Below are 19,695 nucleotides of genomic sequence, written 5' to 3'. Positions count from 1 at the left end.
CACAGGGGCAACTCCGACAGGTGCTAAATCAGCCACGAGGCGGCAGCAATCAGGCCAATAACGTAAGCCACAGGCAAAGAAACAGCGGATGCGGTCAATCAAGTGTGTCTGACAGGCGCGGAAAAAAACGCCAACGAGGAAAAAAACGCCAACGAAGCGCAGTAACAATAAAAAATTGCCTGCAAGAAAAGAAAATTACGAAAGCAACACGAACCCTGACGCGCGGGGAGCAAGAACGAGCATGCGATTTTCAGAAAAAACAAAACACCACAGTATTGTAATTAAACACACATTGTATATATATTAATACATTGAAAAGAGGAGAGGCACTAATCTGATTGCGGAGCAGCAAAGAAAGAGGAAGTCAGATGATGCCTCCCCAGTGTATAGACTATATTGGTCTGCTATTGGTGGTTATGGGAGGCGGGGTTCAAAGGCTTATTAAGTGTTTACTGTTTTTTATTGGCTGCTGTTTTTTTGAGTAGTAAAGATTGAGAAGCATAATTGGAGCCTCAGGTCCTGACAGAATTATTGATTGATGAAGGCGGCTCTGACTGAGAAGAGTAGGTGTAATACGAGTAATGTTTTTTATTTAAGATATTTATTCCATCACAACACCAGAATGAGAAAAAAAAATCAGGCTCCACGATCTACGTTCTACCTCTAAGAAACACGAAGATGATATTTACAAATTTAAGAACATCCACGTTTTTTTTTTCTTCAGAAACTGCTTGTGTAAGCAAGTGGCCAAGAGAAGACACAGCAGAATATCGGCGCGGGCAGGACACGTCAAACTACAAAAACGGCAGCTTCTCCCGGCCTCTCGCTTCAGCGAAGGGAAAAAACACAACTGCCCCCTCAGCCCACCTCCTTCTCGTGCCGCGAGCTAAAGGACAGCCTCCTCTGCTTCAAGGAGCAGGAACGGCGACAGACTACCATTGGCCCGCTCGCCTGCCCGTCAGTGCCACTTCGCCCTCCCGTTGGACAATGCCCTGCGGGTTTATCATTCCATCTCGTGGTGACTCTCTCCGTTTTTAAACGTCACAGAGAACACGCGCGTCTCCTTCCGCAAGGAAGAGGGTTGGAAAGTAGTTCCCTTCAGGAAGGAAGCCTTGACTGGATTGTTCCGTGCGTGGATGCGGTGTAAGACTTTGCGGACCTCCGGAGCGCCTGAGAGGACCCAGCTGGCTCCTTCGGTCCGTTATATGTGAGTACGGGGCGGTGGAGGCTCACGGCCGGCAGCACTGCTTCCCTTGGCAGCTCGCGCGGCGCCGTTGGCTGGCGGAGGGATACGCGGTGGGAGGTGAGGTGACAATGTGGAGGCCGTCATTTCTCCTCCTCCTCAGTGAACAGGTCTGCGGGAGGAAGATGAGGCGCTTCCTTCGCCCCTAGCGCCGCCAGGAATTACCCCGCCCCCCCCAAACGCTAAACATCACCCCCCCCCCCCCTGCGGACCCCGAAAATTACCGAACTCCACCGCTCTCCCCCTCCCGGAAGGATCACCACAAGGAGCCTTTTGAAACGCACGGAATATTAGCCCCTTTATTATTGGTGCCCCTCCTTCTTCTCGGGGACCCGTACTCCCCTAACTTTGGTGCTCTTTGGTACCGGAGGGGACTACCCAACACCCCCTGGATGCCTCCTGGTTTCTGACAAGGTAATACCACTGAAGATTTTCGGGGGTGGGGGGTGCATTTAACTGTCCATAGGGGAGATTTTCTTTCTTTAAAGAAGGAGGGGGGGGGGGTTGTCCTTCAGGGGAGTTGGTGGGGTGCATTTTAAGTAGTGACATTATGTGAGGGTACTTACCTATTAGTGTCCCCCTAGAACCAGGGTGTTAAAGAGTTTAATTGACTTATAGCTCTGCGTGGGGGAGCTATACAAGTAGGGGGCATTAAGGGGGCGAATTGTCATGCTTTTTCCTTTGGGTCTGCTAATGCCATGAAGTCGTTTTTAAATGTCTATAATGTGGTTTTGAGGTGCACACTTTGCCCAGCCCTGTGTCTGTTTACTTAGACGGGGTGATTGTTTTTTTTTTTTTGTCTCCCCAATTAGTTATTTGTGTTTACTGTGCATGTTACTGTAATAATATGTGTACACATATGTTTGTATATAGGCTGCCTGTCCTGCAGCTGGGCCTCGGCCCAGGTTTAAAGGGACGGTAGCTTGGCTAGTTCCGTTTCTAGTATTGATTTTAAGTGTGCTTTTCAGGATCTTTGAAGGAGAGTTAATTTCCTAGCACTCTATGAACTTTTATGCTGTCTCTTGCTTTGGGAGCTCCTGCGGTGTTCTTTATTTCTCCTGCTCAGCACTTGCCCCGGTGACTGGGTGCCTCCTTCGGTACCATCTTATTTTCCCCGACCCCAGCTGCTCTCGTGTCTCCCAGATCAAGGAGTCCGATCCGTCTTTGTCCCTGTGGAAGGTGTAACTCTGGCCTTGGCAGGAAGGGGGAAGAAACTCAGGTTGTTTGGGAAAAGGGGGGGCGGGGTGCAGAGGAGAGAAACATCTGCTGCAAGTTAACCCCCAGGAAGGGGTTTCTCTGCTGGAGGAAGAGGGTGGGGGTGCTTTGCTGAGAACGGGCTCAGATTGGAAAGAAAGAGCCAGGGAGCCCCCACTGCACTGGCTGTGAGTAAACCTGGATTGTTTTTCGAAAGTGAGGGGAGGGGGGGGGGTGTTGGTGGCATTGGTTCCAGCGCCCAGACATCCATGGGGGTCAGTGCAGTGCCTCAGACCATTGGCACGTCATTGAGTTCCTTGTGATGCCACTTTGGTGGGTGTCTACCATGAACCGGGGGGGTCCTGACTTTTGTTAGATGTGGGGCATGTGATTGTGGCTCAGCATAAACAGTCGGTTCGCCCTTCCTCTGTCTGCACATCAGTTAGCTCCCCGAAGCCCTCCGCGGTGCTAGTGCTCCTGCCCCGGGGTGTACAAACTTCCCCCTGCGCCCCAGACGCCGGCTCGTGTTTTGCACACGCTCAGCTGGGCCGGGAAGGCTCTGACGTGGTGGTTAATCTGTAACTTTCCGGGGAGCGCCGCGGCCCCCACCTCGACCATTGTGTCCCGGATGGAGCTGTTATTCTCCCAGTATTGGAGAATGGACGCTTTCCTGTTGCTTTTTTTCTGGCTGGCGGCGCCTGCTCATTTCGCGTACACATTGTTCAACTTTGCAAACAATGGGCATCCTGTGTGCCCCGGCCCTGGTGGGGGTGGACGTGCCCCCAAAGGGAATAGGTCCTACGGGGCCTTTGATCCCGCGCCTCCCCCTCCTAATCCCCAAGTACCCCTATTAACAACTTTTCTAGTGTTTATCCTCGCACACGTACTCGGTGCTGGCTCATTGTGTTTACTTGATAGCCCTGAGTGTGGTGTGGTGGGAGGGCGGTGGTGTCAGATCGAGCCCCTCGCCCCTGTATGTTTCCTGTGTGCTGCTCCCTAAGTCCTTTAACTCTCCCCCTCCTCATGTTCCCCTCCAGGATTGCCAGCGCCGAGCATGAACCAGCAGCAGAGAATGGCTGCAGTTGGGACAGACAAAGAACTCAGCGACTTGCTGGACTTCAGCATGGTAAGCACGTTTTATCGCCCAGCTGACGGCTCTTGATGCGCAGGACACGGCGTGTGTACACTTCGGGTGTGTGTCCAAATCATCGGATAGGAGATGTGGCCTCCTCACCTTCAAATGTGTCTTGTTCTCACGCGTGTTAGCGGCTTCAGGGTTTGTGTTGTGGCGCTGCTTTCCACGGTGCCCTGTAGCAGGTTGTGACTGTGAAAAATGCAGTCGGAAGCCTTGGTCTAGAGTGTAGATTCACAATATTACTGCTGATATTAGGCAATTGATCACAACTTGTAACTCAGTCCGAATTGCACGTTGTAATACTTAACCATGACAGAAGTAGCATGACATGGGTCTTGGGTTTGCTTCCAGTTGAGTTTTATATCGCGGTGTAACTAGTAACGCTTAACCCGAGCAAAAACTATTTATAAATAGTTGTCTTATGTGAAATAACTTCTCTGGGTAATGCGAGCTAGAAGGTTAAAAACCCAGGACTCGGTTTACACATTTGTGGATACGACGCTTCAAAATGTGCTGTATAGATAGATGTCAGCTTTAAACTTCGTAATTTTTACACTGTAACCTTATGTCAGCGGTCACGCACGTTTAGTAAATCTCTTGGCGCAGCTGGCTAGATTTGTTTAGCACAAAGCAACGCTAGTGTCATTTTACTTCGTGTGAGTGTTGTAATGTAAACCACTGGTTAAAAACATTGTCTAGCAGTGGTAATCCTGGGAAGGCCTTTCCTACGTGAGTCTGGTATATATTTTACCAGTACGTTCTCAGAGTTGAGTCTTGTCATTTGGTGGTAGTTCTTCGGTGACATTATTTTCGAGTCTGATGTGAACGTTGGAATACGGGTGGTCGCTAAAGCTTCATTTGCCCCAGTTCAGTTGGAAATGTAATGCTAGGTCAGCATTTGCTGCCTTCCGCCTATCCCCTGCATGTTTATGGTGCCCTGGAAGTTATTTAATGCCAAGAGCGCCTGTCGTGCTCACCGGTGTTCCCTGTGCATTTTATCGAATATGTCGGTATTCATGTTTTTTTTTTTTTTTTAAGATTGTGATTTTGCAATTGCACGTTTATGCATCTTGCATTCTTTACCATGGGTTTTTTTTTCTGGCTTAATGGGTATATTTAATGTTCAGTCGGTTAAAATAATGTGACTTCATGCAGCTGGTATTTTTCTAACCTGGGGAAAATTATACGAATAATTGGGCTTTGAAACCTGGGTCCGTCAAGGCTTCTGTGTCCCAGCTTCGATTTCTGTGGGGAATGCACTGGTATATCAGCTACTGATATTAGGCAGCGGTAAACTGCAGAAGGCTAGGTTCTTTCTACATAGTACAATAGGCAGCATGTGCTTGCAGCGTCGCTGTGCTGTTATCAGTGCTTTCATTGGAAATATAGAAGTGCGGGTACTCAGTATTTAGAGGGCATGTTTGCTCCTGAGAAGTGCAGGTACTCGGTATCGAACAGTTCCTGACCATTTAAAACACTGGCTGTGATGTGCTCTAAATTGCCACGCTACCCGGTGTTACACCTTTTCATAGTACAGGAAGTGCATTGTTAAGGTTTCTGCCTACACCTGCCCGTTTTTATAACCATTGGAATTTGCGCTCCTTTGCCATGATATCGAGGTCTGTGCCCTGGGACAGGAGGGTTGAATTGATATATCAAATGATCAAACTTGGTTTCTTTAAAAATCAATTTTCCCGAGCTCTCGTGTTTTTATCTAAAAGATATTTGGAAAATGGGCACAGAATAGGCTATGGATGCCAGGCATGGTTTCAGGAGGAGGCAATCCATGCATGGTTCCTTGAAGCAGGCTCTAGACTCTAAATGAAGCAAGAGTGCCAGAAGCTTTGTCTGGATTCTTCATTCTAACCTCTAGACTGCGATGACTTGGTTACAGTGTTTGGTACTTTATGGATCTCGATTGCTGGTAGGCATGTTGTGTTCACATTATATACTGCTCTCGCTGGTTCCTGGCTGCCCCTGACACTCGACATGTTTATTTTGGTGGGAATAAGGCATGTGTTCCTTGGGTGAGAGTTAAAATGAGTTTAGTGTGTTCATCATTTCCATAAGCGTTTACGTCCTTTTAGTTTTTATTATGCATACAGGTAATTATGCTGTTCATTAGAATGCATATATTGGTTATATATATAATTCTACTACATATGAATTAAAATCAAGTTTTATGGAACACACAACGCCATGTGTGGAAGTCTAAAAAAGTTAAATCACAGATCCTTTTGTTGAGGAATTGGGAGGAGTCATTAACATGAGCTAATTTATACAAATATGCTTGCACAAGTGCCAGGCATTAAAGAAGTGCGCTGCTGGTGATCAGTGATTTGAATGTATAAAGAGTGTTCATTCTGCCTAGTGGGAGCAGTATGGGTGTGCAGTTGTGACAAATCGAATAATGCTGGATTAGTCTGTAAAAGACCACTACTAATGTAATTAACTTTTTTTTTTGCCTCTGATAATAACGTAAGTTTGGAGGAACACAGCGTTTACGCGATCTCCTAGCATCATGCTTGCATTTCACTGTTTTGTGGAAGGGGCAGCTCTGGGCAGCACACTTGAAGCATATGGGTTTGGAAACTGTAGGTTCAGTAGGTAGTTAACTGTGGCTTTATCTGTTGGTGCAGTGTTTGCTCAGTGGATTGTCTGCTTGGTTGACAGTGGTTTGGGAGAGTCAAGTAGTCTTTTCATTGGTTTCAGACCAACGAGAAGGGTCACACATCCCTTACTAGCATTCCTGCATGTTTGGCTATGAGGACTAGATGGATGCCATTGAATTTTGGGATGGAGCAGAAGGCACCAAAGTCCACGCTTACTTAGTATTTGATAAATTATCAGTTTTCTTCTAATCACTCTGAACTGGCACAATAGCTGTTCTACAAAGTGTGTGGTGCTTTGATTGCCCCTGGTACTGTCCACCACCCTGAAACTTTCATATGGAGAGCTTTGTGTTCCTGCCGCTGACCCTTTCAGAGACACCATGAGCGGGAACTGCCCTGTTCCCATTCACCCAGCCTGATGTCCTCTGTTCAGTACATGCTGCCAATCTGCAGCCTGTGTTTGATCTTCCTCTGTTAAATGACTTGGACTTGTCCTGTCATTCGTATTAGGACCACCGAAAAGGCTGTTGTGGTTCCTCAACCTCTGCCCTTTTGTGCCTATAACCAGAGAGAGACATCCTCGTAGTCCTGATTTTTTTTCTGTCTGTAGCCACAGTCAGACTGTAACCGTGCTCGCCTTGCGCTTCATGAATTCTAGCCTCGTACAGCCAGATCTGCGGCGCAACGTGAGAATTTTCCTACAATGACATATGGTATTATTCTGAAAACGTCCAACCAATTGTCAAGGTTTCTTTCTTTCTCACACCTCTGCTTTACTTTTGTTCTTGTCGTAATGTAAAAGGTCAACATCCTAAAGTTCAATTTTGAGCAACGAAAATAAGCCTATGAATTATTTTCTCCGGACCCTTTCTTTTACTGAATGATGGAGTAAGCAGGCAAGCCCTGTGGATTTGGTGAAATAGGGGGCTTAGTCCGTGGTGCTCTCATGTATGTACTGGCGGATTGACTCACCAGTGCGGGATTTGGTACTCTAAGCCGTCCCATTACACACTAGCCACACCTTTAGTCGGTCCAGCGCACTGACCTGACCAACCTGAGATAGACCTGCTTGTCCTGAGTGAGATTGTTTGTACTCTGGGAGCTGTTCTTGGTACCCTATCTCTGTAAGAGACACTAAGGAGTCGATTTTAGAATATGTCTAGCTGACTGGCTGTTGGGATCTTAAATCTTGTTAATAGTCATGTTTCAAGTTCCCTGGCTAACAAAAAAAAAAACGCCACGGGAACAGCGGAACTCAGCCCAGGGAATGGAAAATGCCCCTGTGCCAGAAATCTTGACTACAAAGACCCAGGATTTACAAAGAAACTAGAAGATCTAAATTGAAACGTCTTATTTTGAACTTTTCGCAGTTAAGCAACTTTTTTCTAACTGCGTTGCTTTTCTGCTTACATAGATATAGCATTGCAAACGCACACAACTCCATTGATGCAACGTACTTTGAAGGGGGCATTCAGTGATGTTGGATAAACAGTTCTTTTTACACAGTCCTCCATCTCTTAAAATCACAATGTTGCTTTGGTCTGATCTGAGACTTATTGTGCTCCCATTCATCGGATGGCTGCTTTAATGAACACTGTTTACTTCTAAGAATTAAAAATGTGATGCTGTCCACTTAAGGGCACCTGTGGAACTCGCTTCTGGTCTAACAGGAATACGAGTGTTGCTGTTGAGTTTGAGGGTTGTTGTAAAGGAGTGCCTTAGTGTTGTTCAATATATGTTAGTCTACTTAAGTGTTCTCCAGGATTTTGGATTGCCCTCTGGGGCCACTGTAAAAGTATAAATAAATAATACACTTATTCCGTTACTTAGATAAAAACTATTAACTAAGACAAAACTAATCCAATTAAGTTGTGGCCTCCTTTTTTGTATCCGGCAGTTGAGACCGGGCTTTGGCACCAGTAATGGGTGACTTTCCCTACTTGTATCTGACCTCTACATAGCTTGTGATGTAGTTGGAACACTACGTTTGAACAGAGTGCAGCAGTGGAGTAAGTAGCATGCTTCCGCATACAGTATCATGTGTTTATGGCAGTTGAATCTGTGTATTAAGACTCACATAGCTTAGTCACACATACATTCTGGGCCTTCCAAAACATGTTGGCACCCATTTCGTGTCTTTCTGCGCACACACATGCAATCTACTTGTGCACACTGATTCAGACATGCATGGATTCCTTACTTTGAAAGTTCCAGTAAGATACCCAATGATTAAACATAGTGGAAAATATACTCAGATGTGGATAAGACAGGCATATTTTGCATAAATAACAGCGTTTGTTGTGTGGACCATTTGATGTTTCCTTGGAAGAGTTTAGAGAAGTAGTGATAGCACTGCTAACCGTGTTAAACTAAGACTGGAGATAGATCGAGTAGTGGGAAATGTTTTATTAATTCTTTTAGAAGATTTATAATGTATACAAGCAAGCCCTGAGTGTGAATAGCTATCTTCTTTTGTATGCCCAAAGGGAAAAGTCGCATCAAAAGGCAGATGCGGTTGAGCCGAAGAACACTTCTAGAATGTGAGGTCTCACGATTACAGGCTCATGAGCAACATTGTTAAGGCGATCACTGTATCGTCTGTGACTTAATCGGGCTTTCGACTGAGGTGATGCATTAAGTTAAATCATAAAGGCGTGAGGTTGGAAAGGTGGAATAGTCTTTGAGGTCAAGGGTGAAGTTGTAAACTCTTTGTAGTAGCCAGGAGAAAGGTTAGGTTTGGTAGTCCTAATCTATTTAGTTTGTTTTCTATGAAGCTAGTAGGAGTAACCACCTTGTATTACGAAAGGTAAACAGGTCTGCGAGCTTTCTGTGGTCTTAATATTCAAATTAAACCTTCATAAAAATTATAGCCTGTAAATGTATTCTCTTTTAGTGATAACACTTGCAGAAATGTTGAGCTTGCTTTGTAATCATTCAAGCACATTTCAGATTTATTAGTAACTCCCTTTTCTAGAAGGAAAACATCTCGTCCTCTTGCGAACATTTAAGTTAGGGAAAACTAGAGTTAAAAGAAGACAGAAGTATTGCAATTATTTAATTACCCACACTTCTTTTCCTCCGTAACCAAAAACATTTTAGATGGTCTGTGTGTGCCTTCGTTGGTGCTAAATCAATAGCAGTCTGCTTTGTAGTTTGTTGGAGAAATAGTTTACAATTCTGAAGAAGAAAAAAGTTACACGCATGTAGTTACCTCGTTTTGAACACTAATATACACAGACATAAGTTCAAGTTAAATCTTGTTCTTATATTACTTGAAATCCTTACACAATTCATTTGCAGTTTAGTATTGCCTTGTTAGTGCCAAATCTGTGGTCCCTGCAAACATTTTATCTGATAGACTTCTAGCTGCAGATTCCTCACCTTTTGAATTTCCCCTGAGTCAGACTGGATTCGAAAACTTTTGCGTGAGCAGTACCCCTGCATGCGGTCTGGTGGCTTTGTTCCTTTGTTTGGTGAAAATGCTCTTAGAGTGCACGTTTTAGTGGGCAACATTTTGGTTAGATATTTAGGTCATTGTTAATTTTGCATTTAACTCCATTCAGTTCTTGAATTATTGTATATCAGGCTATCATCCATTTGGTCCAGTCTTTTAAGCTGGAGTACAAATAAACTCTAAACAACTTTATTGCGTTAACTTCACGAAAGTTAATTACTCCCTTAAATTTGGAGTGCTTCTGCTCTTCGTGTTGACTGTAGTTGTTTTGCATATTTTTTTTTTGTTTGTTTTTTTGTTGAATGTGGTTTGAAAGTTTTTATTTTTGGGGAGCAATTTGGGGAATGTACAGCCAAAGACGTTTTTAGTGGATATTACAGTGGTCCATTCATTTAGTTCTACTACACGTGTAGGGGTGCAAATGTAAAACTGAGCACTAAATCGATTAGCCCTATGAAGTGTGGTTTTATGAATGTTTTAAAAAAAAATTAACAAGTATATTATGCATTGCGTTTTTGTGGTCTTTGTTAACCAGGTCTTTAGGCTTTATCAACATGAGCTCGTTTGTTATGAAAGCAGGGTGCCAAGGGGGGAAATAATCCTTAGGGCCAAAGGAATGTCCATGCCTGGCACCCTTATTTCATACTCCAACAAATCTCATTTTGATATAGGGGAGCACCTCTGAGTCCATTTTAGTTTAACAACGTGATGGCTTCCCCAGCAACATAACAAGCATTTTTAATGCAACAGGTCTTGCATTTACTTGAGTTGGAGCTATTGGCAGTGTAAATACACAACTGGACTTTTTTGCCACATTAATTGGTCAACCCTGCCGCATATTTTGGTCCTTTCTGCCACATAATTTCAGTGGCCCTGCATATAACTAAAGGGCTAGTAGGCCTATTGAAATATTATGTTTAACCAAGGCCCTTTAAAAAAAAAATATATATATATATATTATATATATATATATATATATATATATATATATATATATAATTGTACTCCAAGAATGTATGCTTACTGGATCACTGTCCATTTACTGCAGTCTGGGGAGTCGAACAAAACACCCATGATTTTTCACACGCTTGGGGAGAACCACCTCACGATATTAATGATCCTCAGTTTTGAGTTGCAATACTAGTTATAAAATATTGGCCATGGTAGCGCAATATATCTGCTGCAAAGAACGTGTACTAAGCAGATCAGAGTGCGTATAATGTTAAAACGATAACGCCAATCGAGTTCGCGCTCGGAGCGTCATGCCAGCCACAAAGCGCAGACAAAGAAAAAAGTAGTTCCCCCAAGATGAAGTCTAGCGGCAATCGTGCAGTTATCCCTGCAACGGGGTCGGTGTCAAAGGCGATAACCAAGCTGCCCCAAGGTGGGACAAATGTAAAGCATTTACCATTGACGTCAAGTGATTTTTGAAAGGCAAGCCCAAAAACGAATTAAAGTGATGGGCATGAGGTGGGCGTAGTTAAAAGCCCACAATACTTTCAACAGGTCAAAGTGCTTGCGCTCGCGACCTAATTAGAACAAGCATTTGCAATGCAGTAGGTCTCATTTGCTTGAGCAAGAGCTATTGTGTTGTATTGTAATAGAGTGTGTGTGTGTGTGTGTGTGTATGTGTGTGTATGTGTATATATATATATATATATATATATATATAGCGCTTACTACACCTGACAAGGCGTCAAAGAGCTTTTTGGTGAGTAGCACCATTAGTGATGGATTAGTATCGGGAAATAATGAGTACAGTTTTAGTATTATTATTATGATTTAATTTGAGCAGCGGATATAAGAGTTTGTTAGTTAGATTGACTGGAGTAATTGAGGGGTGGAGGAGAAAAGAAATCCAGAAGTGTTAATTAGGAGTATATCCTTCATTTACTCAACCCAAAGGCTTAGGATGAGTAAAGGGGGATGGAGGAGGGAAGAGGATGTGGAAGGGTTAGGGAGAGCATAGTAGCAGGGTGAGATAAACGAGGGAGAATTTAGTAGGGTTGTGCGGGCGGTCACGGTAGTAGAGTGAGGTTTGGTGAGTTAGATGTGGAAGTGGAGGGAAGAGCTTAGGCAGAGTTATTTAGGAGATGAAAGTAGTAGAAAGGATTTGGGATGAGTCAGAGCAGAATGGAGGATAGTTTGATAGAGACATGACATATGATGATGGGTAGATAAGGGTGATATAAGATGAGCAGGAATTCTAGATATCTAGTATAACAACCCACCCAGGAGCCATGGAATGACCCACGAACATGACAGGCACAGAAACAATATATATATATATATATACACACACACACATATGCACATATAATACATAATTAGAACCATGGATAAATATACTTAGTCAAACAGGTTTAAAGTGTGTGTGTGTGTATTTTATTGTTATGACATAGTAATGATACATATTTTCTAAAGAACTATACACATAATCAGAAAAAAATATTTATCAACATAGGCATATGCAGTCCAGAGTTGTTTGAATATGGTGGTTATGAAGGAAAACACCAACTCTTGAGTAGTTTTCTGAAGACAAGAAAGTTATATGTGGCTCTTATAGTTGGGGGTAATGAATTCCATAGTTTGGCTACTTGAACGGAGAAGGATGTACCACCTATAGTCTTTTTCTTGTATGGTGGTGTTCTAAGGCGGGGTGCCAATCTTGAGCATAGGTTTCTTTGTTGGATGTATTTGGTTATTTTGTTTCTGATAAAAAGCAGTCCTGTTCCATGTATGGCTTTGTGGGTGATACAAAGCAGCTTGAAAGTGTATCTTCTGGCAACGGGTAACCAGTGTAGTGCTCTCAAGGCAGGGGAGATGTGGGCTTGCGACTTTACATGTAATAGTAGCCTGGCTGCGGAATTCTGGATACGTTGTAGTTTTTTCATAATAGATAGAGATGATCCATGGAAGAGGCCATTGGCATAATCCAGTTTGGATAGTACAAGCGAGATAGTAGTTTGCACCTTGTGTGGAAATCCGAGGTGGTGGAAGATGCGTCGTAAAGTCTTCAAGGTGATGAAGCTTGTTTGTGCTAATTTGTCCACTTAGGCATTCATAGTTGACTTGGAATCCATGGTGATTCCTAGGTTTTTAACTTCCTTGGATAATTGAGGAGGTGGTCCGAGATAGTCAGGCCAGACGCACAGAGGGTCATAATTTTTCCAGTCACCACATATGAGTATTCTATTGGCATTGTAAATTCATAACTGGACTTTTCTTGTCACATTAATTGGTCAACCCTGCCTCCTAATTTTGTCTTTTCGTGCCATATAATTCCAGTGGCCCTGTGTATAACATAAGCACTTCCATTTACTGTCTTCCTCTATCTGCAGCAAAAATTTTTGCCATTTAGCATCCTAATTTGAATCTGCCATGATAAAAATATCAAGTGTTCAAACAGTCATAGTGTAATAAGGATGTTAAGTTGGTCTGAATCATAGTCATAATTGTAATAAGGAGAGATTATTAAACAGATACAATTAACATTTAAACCTTTATCAGAAACATACCAAACTTTTGGCATTAGACTGTAAGGCTCAAAACAGCCCCTATTCGGACACCATAACAAAAACATAATTTGTAAGAAACATGGTCATGTAACCATTTTGTTAGCCCTTAGAGCAGTGGTCTTCAAACTTTTTAATGCTGCCCCCCCCCCCCCCCCACCAACCCCCCAAAAAAACACACAGTTGAAAAATACAAATCATTCCCCCCCCCCCTCAGTTTTCACAATTATTTTATAAAGTCGGCAATGATTAAATATGTCTATACTTATTTAAACATAGCAGTTAAGTACTGTTACCAAAAAACAACAGGGTCAATTACTGGGCTCACAAGACCTCACTAAGGTAATTTCTCTTTATGGGAATAGAAGCCTCACACACCTCATAGTGTCATGCTTCATCCTTGGCTTCTACCAACACCCTGGTAGGGTTGGTACCACCAGGGTGGACTCAACGGCCTTGCTCCTTTGAGCAGAGGGTAGTTCCTGATAAAACTGAACTGGATAAAAAGGCCGGGATCCAGACTAATAAAAATACCTTGTTTACCCCGGGTATTTTCTTTAACAATGGCGTACATAGGTATTGTTAAAACCATACGGTGAAACCACGATAGTAATGGTTTGTGTCACCTGTTCACGCCAACATGTTTCTGCCCATTCTTATAAGTCAATCAGGGTCTCGGGCATTCATCAGTGCCGCGGCTCCCTATCCACCTACAAGACACTGTGCAGGGAATCTCCCACAAGGGGTCAGACTTTACGTAGGACCGCATCTGTACTAAGCACCCTTGATTTGGTAGTCTATATAATCTAGATCCATGAGAGGGGCGATGTCCTTTATAGTCACACCTTCTTCAAAAGGAGCACATCCCTTTCCTGGAAGTGTTTGTACGTTCCATGCTGGTTGGTGTATGAAAATTAGTTAATTGTTTGGGTACTGTTTTAAATATTAACTACTTTTGCCGTCTTCAGCCTTGACAATGTCGTTAATTCCGTCCTGAACAGGCAGACTTTATAGGAACTGTATTGAGGTGGTTAGAATCATTATTGTAGGAAAGTGGGCAAGCAATCAATCACCCTTCCTCTGTGCCTGGCAGAAACCATTAAACCAAGCTGTAGTGTTCCACAGTGGCCATTTCTCGTCACCCTTATTCTGTTTCTGACAAAATTACTCCAGGCTGTCAGCCCTTCTTCCCTTTTTTTTTTTTTTTTAAACCTACGCTGTGACCTTAAACCACCCAGACTGTCCAGGTGTGACTGTATAGCCGTCACTCATTCTTGAATGTTTACCAACTTCCAGAAATTCCAGTCATGGGTCATCTCCCTATTCTGTCAAATACAGTCCGCAGCGTTGGTTTTAAATGGACTCTAATTTAGCATAAAGGTGGTCAAATTTGCTAATATCTGCTCCCCTCACATACGTTAAAAAAAAAAAAAAACTTCCGTTAGTCGTGGGGCAGGTAATTGTTCCAGTCATGAATCCCTAGATTGAATCTAGGCTGGCTTACAAAAAATGCAGCTCTGTGCCACCTCACAACGCCGTTAAAGCAATATCATATATCTTTATTCCTCACGTACCTTCCTTGGCTCCCGACTCTTTGTAGAGTGCAGGTTAAAATGTTGACAATCTTGCATAAAACTGTGTCCAGGACCCCCAGGTACATGGCTGACAAATCTGAATGGCGCTTTATTGGCTGTACTAGAACCTATTGACACCGAGCTTTATCAGTTGCTGCAGCAAAATGTGGAACCGTCTGCCCTTTTATGTGAAAGCTCGGCCTAATTTACTGAACACCCGCAAGTCATTACAGACGGGTCTTTGTAATCAATTACGTTTTTCTGTCCCCCGTTTTGTTGGATGATTTTAGTAGAATCATTCACGGGTTTCTGTTCACGCGCAGTCTGAATTAGAATTGATGATGCATCAAAATAGTGGCAAGATGCTTTGCGAAAATGCAGTTTAGAAAAAATAAGTCAAGATAAAAATACTTAAAAAGTGCCTCATTGTGTTGTGCAATAGCATCCTTATAGTGGACTCTCTTGAAAAACTTTAGTTGATGTCTTGTTTGTTGATGAGAAGAGTTGAGTAAACGGGTTTAGTGTTACTTTGGATTGGTTTCGCCATGCTAGCCGACTAAAGGTATCATACATTGTGGATTTTGCGATTTAATAAGTCAACCTTAAGTGAAATGTCGCGGAGCTTCTACAGAATTGCTGCAAGTGCTCATTTTCAAACTAGGTGGCAACTTAAGAGGATGTAAAATGGTTGCTTTAGCATTGCTGCTCCATGTCACTTAATGTGCCATCGCCATGTTCTGTGCTTTGTCGGGAGTTTTTCCACTCCCCATTTATTGAAAGAATTTTTGTTTGACACTATGCTCGTTTTCTTTATTTGTTGTTTGAGGTGCGTTTTCGTGCATATGAAAACGTTTCCTAGCTTCCTGCTGTGAGGAAGTTTTCAGCAGACCCCTCACTCAGCCAGCTTTGTAACTAAAGTAATTTTGTGAAAATAACGTGTCTGTCACGCATCTGGTATTATACCTGCGTTTCATCAGTATCATTAGCTTCTTTTTAATAATGCACAGACCTAGGACAGACTGTCCTGCACCTTATGGCATTAAATAATGTCTTCCTTTAACACCTTGTTTGATAGAAACTTCTGTTCGACACGTGTCCGTCTTTTTGCAATATTTCCCGGTAACTGGTAAATCCTAAAGTTCTTCTGTGCTACAATTTTCTGTATACAGTAGAGCTTTGCACTATGAGGCGAAAAAGTTCGTTAGCCGACGTGGCCAGAGTTTTAATTAAGAAACGCTTTTATCACATTGTCAATGTAGTTGCCGAAATTCTTACTCATGGACTTATTTGAAAGAGTTCAGGATAAATGTTCTGCAAACGTGCCCGTAATATGATTCTTCTGTAGACCATTTCATTAAGGATTGCCAAAGCCAGTAGGTCTGGCTTGCATCTGATCGTGACCAAATATTAAAGGGAACCAGGCAGTGAATGATGTCACTGTAGTTCCCAGTAGAAATAATCAAATAAAAGATTGTTCCGTAATGCCTATTTTAAAGAAGACTTATTTTTCCTGCACAGAAGGCACCTCTAAAGACCAGAAGCGGCAGAAGGTTCTGGTTTAATATGCTGACAAGGACAGTATTACGGGAGGCAATCTGCAAGAATGGACTGAGGTAGTTAAGTCGTCCCTCGCACAGTTCAGTGCAAGCACTTGAGAGGCTGGTCGAGGTAAAGAGCATGACACCCCTACCCACACAAAAGCCATTGTGTCTTTGTGAAGGGTGTGTAATCAAAACCCGAACCTAAGCGGTCTGGAGCAGTCAAAATGCAAAACTGAAAACTGTTGATTTCTGCATATAATGTATCTCTGAGATGAACAATTTAATATGTGACGATTCATGCTTATTTCTGAGACTTAACACAGTCCCTCATGCATTTCAATGTAAGCAAGCTCTGTATAGTAAGTGCCAGCAAATCAGATTAAACAGGAATGCTTCTGGGTGGAGACAGAACCCACTGTGTACATTTCATAGAACTGGTAACAGTGGTCCATGCAGCCAGTTGTGCTGTCACACCAAGACTGAAAATGAATTAAAAGAACCATTTATTTATCTATATGTGCCTAGTGACACAGATATGATATCCAAGTAGAAAATTGAGAACCTGTGTCCAGGGATCTTGTACAATGTGCAAGGCTGTTCTCTAGAATGGACTATGTACTCAATACGCACAGTGAGTTGGTTTAAGTTTGCTTCCTCCTTCTACATAAGTATGCTGTTGCTTAGAGATGGACTCTACTACAAAATATACTTTGTCAGTGTTTACCGCTGTATAAGGAGATGCAGTAATGATAAATTACTGGAAAAACATACTCCAATTCACCGGAGTAAAAATGTGACAAAAATGTAGTGCAATAACATGATCTGGGCTTACAAAAAGAGAAGTGTGTGAAACTTATGGTAACCAAACAGCAAATAAGTACTATTAAGCAATTTCGGAAAAAGAAATTGTGATTTTTTTTAATTTTTTTTATTTTTTTTATTATATATTTTATACACCAAAGGTTACAGGAACGTTATAGTTAGGTTCAGATTTTACACACACAAAATCATAGCAATTCAGCAGTTATAGTTAGGTCAAGTACCTATAGCTCGTGCCCGACTATGCACAGTTTTCTCATTAAATGTACAGCAAATGTTGCAGTGATATTATCAGTCATTTCATAAAAGATGTAGTATGTGGGGTAAATTAGCAGTGCATGGTGGTGGCGTGAGTTAGTTAGGACCCTTTGCGTCCCCCCCCCAACCCTCCCCCCCCCCCCCCACCCCCCCCTCCAGGCCTTAGGCATTTGTTTTAGGGGAGAGCAGCATGTGGTCCCCATGCTGGGCAGTTTTTGGCCCAGAGGATTCCATCCCCTAGGGACCACCTCTATATTTGAAGGGGTTAGGGAGGTACAAAAATCGCTCCCCGGCCCCAGTTCAGCCCCAAAGACCCCATCCCCTGGTGGTCAGACTTTTTAATTGAAGAGGGGTGGGCCATGAGCCACCCCTCCCCAGGCAGATTTCTGCCCCAGAGACCCCATCCCCCAGGGCCCGGCTAACAAAGGGTGGGTGCTTACCGAAGGCACCCACCATATCCTCGTTGGGGGCTGCGGGGGTGGGGGGGCCCAAGGCCCCTTCGGCCCCAGCTGGCTCCCCACATTTAGGGGAGAGACTCTGCATCCCTAGATTTACATAAATAATTTTATTTGTTTTTTAATTATCTAAAAACTGCTGAACGGACTTATAAATTACTCAGAGAAATTTTATGGACCAATATCTAGCTTTCTGCCAGATTTGGTGTAATTTTGTTCCGTTGTTCAGCCTGTAGTGTCTAAAATCCCTGTGGGAATTTGCTGGGGGAAAACAAGATTTGGGATTGCCCTCCCCCTTTTTCTTAGCCCTTGCTTGACCAATCACCCTAAATCTTTCAAGACAGCAGCCGAATTGACTGTCTTACTAGTTTTGAAAATTTCACCAAGATCCATCAGACGTTACCAAAATTACTGGCAAAACAACTCTCTTCGTATGGAAACTAGGTCCTAACTATACCTACCGACTACTGCAGTAGGTTATTTTTTTGGTGTGTGGAGATGGATGGATGGATATATATATACATTAACCACCATGTGTGTTCTTGTGGGTAAACTCCAGTCTTTATATGACACTATGAGGGAGTTTCTGGCACAAGCAGGTGGAATCAGCAGCTACACAAACACGCACCCTCTCTTTTTTGAGATTACATGGTTTGGTGGAGACTTGGATGAGGCTCACTGCTCCACCAAGGAAGGAGATGCTGTGGTGTCGAATTCTTATGTCACATGGAGACTGCTTCTCCTAGAGCATTGAGACCTTGGAGGAACCCTACACAGGATTGTTAGTTATTGCAAGACATGCATTGTGGTGATTCTACACTTTGCCCCCTGTGTATGCTCCTCCTCCATGTCCACTTCCTTCTGGGCTTTGCTTTATGTAGACCGTGGTTAAAGTTTTGGATACATGAAAACTTGCTATGAGAGGAATGTTGTTGGGGAATACCTCTTGGCCTTGGTTCTCTTGTCGTCTTATCCGATACTCGTTCTAATACCTCCTGCCCTTTTTCGGAGGATTTGTACTGTTTTCACCTAACTTCTGCTTCAGTGTATGGGGTACTTAAATATAGCAGTTGGTGATTGAGCCCACAAAATAAGGCCTTATGGGGCTCACAATCGATGATCTGAATACCACCAGTCACAAGTGATAAATAAGTTATGACCTGTTTTTAAAGCATTTTTAGGGTTGAGCCTGCGTTGCATGCGCTCGCGCATGCGTATAGCAGCGAGACTCTTTAGTGTTCAGAAAAGGGCTCGGAGCCCTGTCAACTTCACGTCAGTGTTTTTTATTGGTTCGTGGGCTTGCCTAATAAAATCTGCTTGCTTTCATTAGTCGAAGGCATGCATAAGTCATGCCTTTTCCGGTGGCTAGCCCTCCTCGAGCGCAGCGACCAAGTACAGAAAACATGCGAGGCTCGCTGTTTTCCATCGGGCTCGTGGACTTCTTTTTCTCTAATTTACGAGCGCGATCTTGCTTGGCAGAAGTCGAGCGCTTTACATAGTTGATTGCACTTTTTTGGGTTACCTATATAAATGCACTTTTGCCCGATAGGTGAAAAGTCGGGTTAGGAGTTTACAACGCTATCAGCTCTAACATGAGCAAACGCGAGACCCGTTGCATTGCAAATGCTTGTTTTCTTTGCTGCAAGAGAACGGTCGAGTCGTCATAACTTTGTGTTTGTGATACCAACCGTGTTTCAAGAAAGATTGTTACAAAAAGGTTTGCTCAAATCTGGTAAATACTTTGACTGGCAGACTGTTTCATAAATGTATTTTTTTTCAGCTAGAAGCATTTTGCTGCTCAGAGCTACAAGTCTCATGAGATGTGTTAATTCAGTTATGCTGCAGTCAGTCAACTGTTGCAAAATCTGTTGTAGGGAGCGATAGCTGATTACGTG

The 19,695-nt window shown here is 43.1% G+C and overlaps 1 protein-coding gene across 8 annotated transcripts in view; it reads left to right on the top strand.

Moving 5' to 3' along the window:
* Nucleotides 1-1,045: 1,045 nt before the first annotated feature.
* Nucleotides 1,046-19,695, top strand: part of TCF3 (transcription factor 3) — an 861,587-nt gene continuing 842,937 nt past the window's right edge. For 3 of the 8 annotated variants that reach the window (XM_069216223.1, XM_069216216.1, XM_069216220.1), the window contains exons 1-2: nucleotides 1,296-1,657; nucleotides 3,475-3,563. In XM_069216223.1, coding sequence (XP_069072324.1) covers nucleotides 3,492-3,563 — 72 coding nt within the window. In that variant the 5' untranslated portion in view covers nucleotides 1,296-1,657; nucleotides 3,475-3,491. Of the gene's footprint in view, nucleotides 1,208-1,249; nucleotides 1,658-2,603; nucleotides 2,626-3,474; nucleotides 3,564-19,695 lie in introns of those variants that run through there. The other 5 variants (XM_069216217.1, XM_069216218.1, XM_069216224.1 and 2 more) reach the window with 5 other exon arrangements.

The sequence above is a fragment of the Pleurodeles waltl genome, chromosome 12 (genome assembly GCF_031143425.1).
Source record: "Pleurodeles waltl isolate 20211129_DDA chromosome 12, aPleWal1.hap1.20221129, whole genome shotgun sequence".
Lineage (NCBI taxonomy): Eukaryota > Metazoa > Chordata > Amphibia > Caudata > Salamandridae > Pleurodeles > Pleurodeles waltl.
Note: the sequence above shows the minus strand (reverse complement) of the source record. Positions and strands in the feature narration are given on the sequence as shown.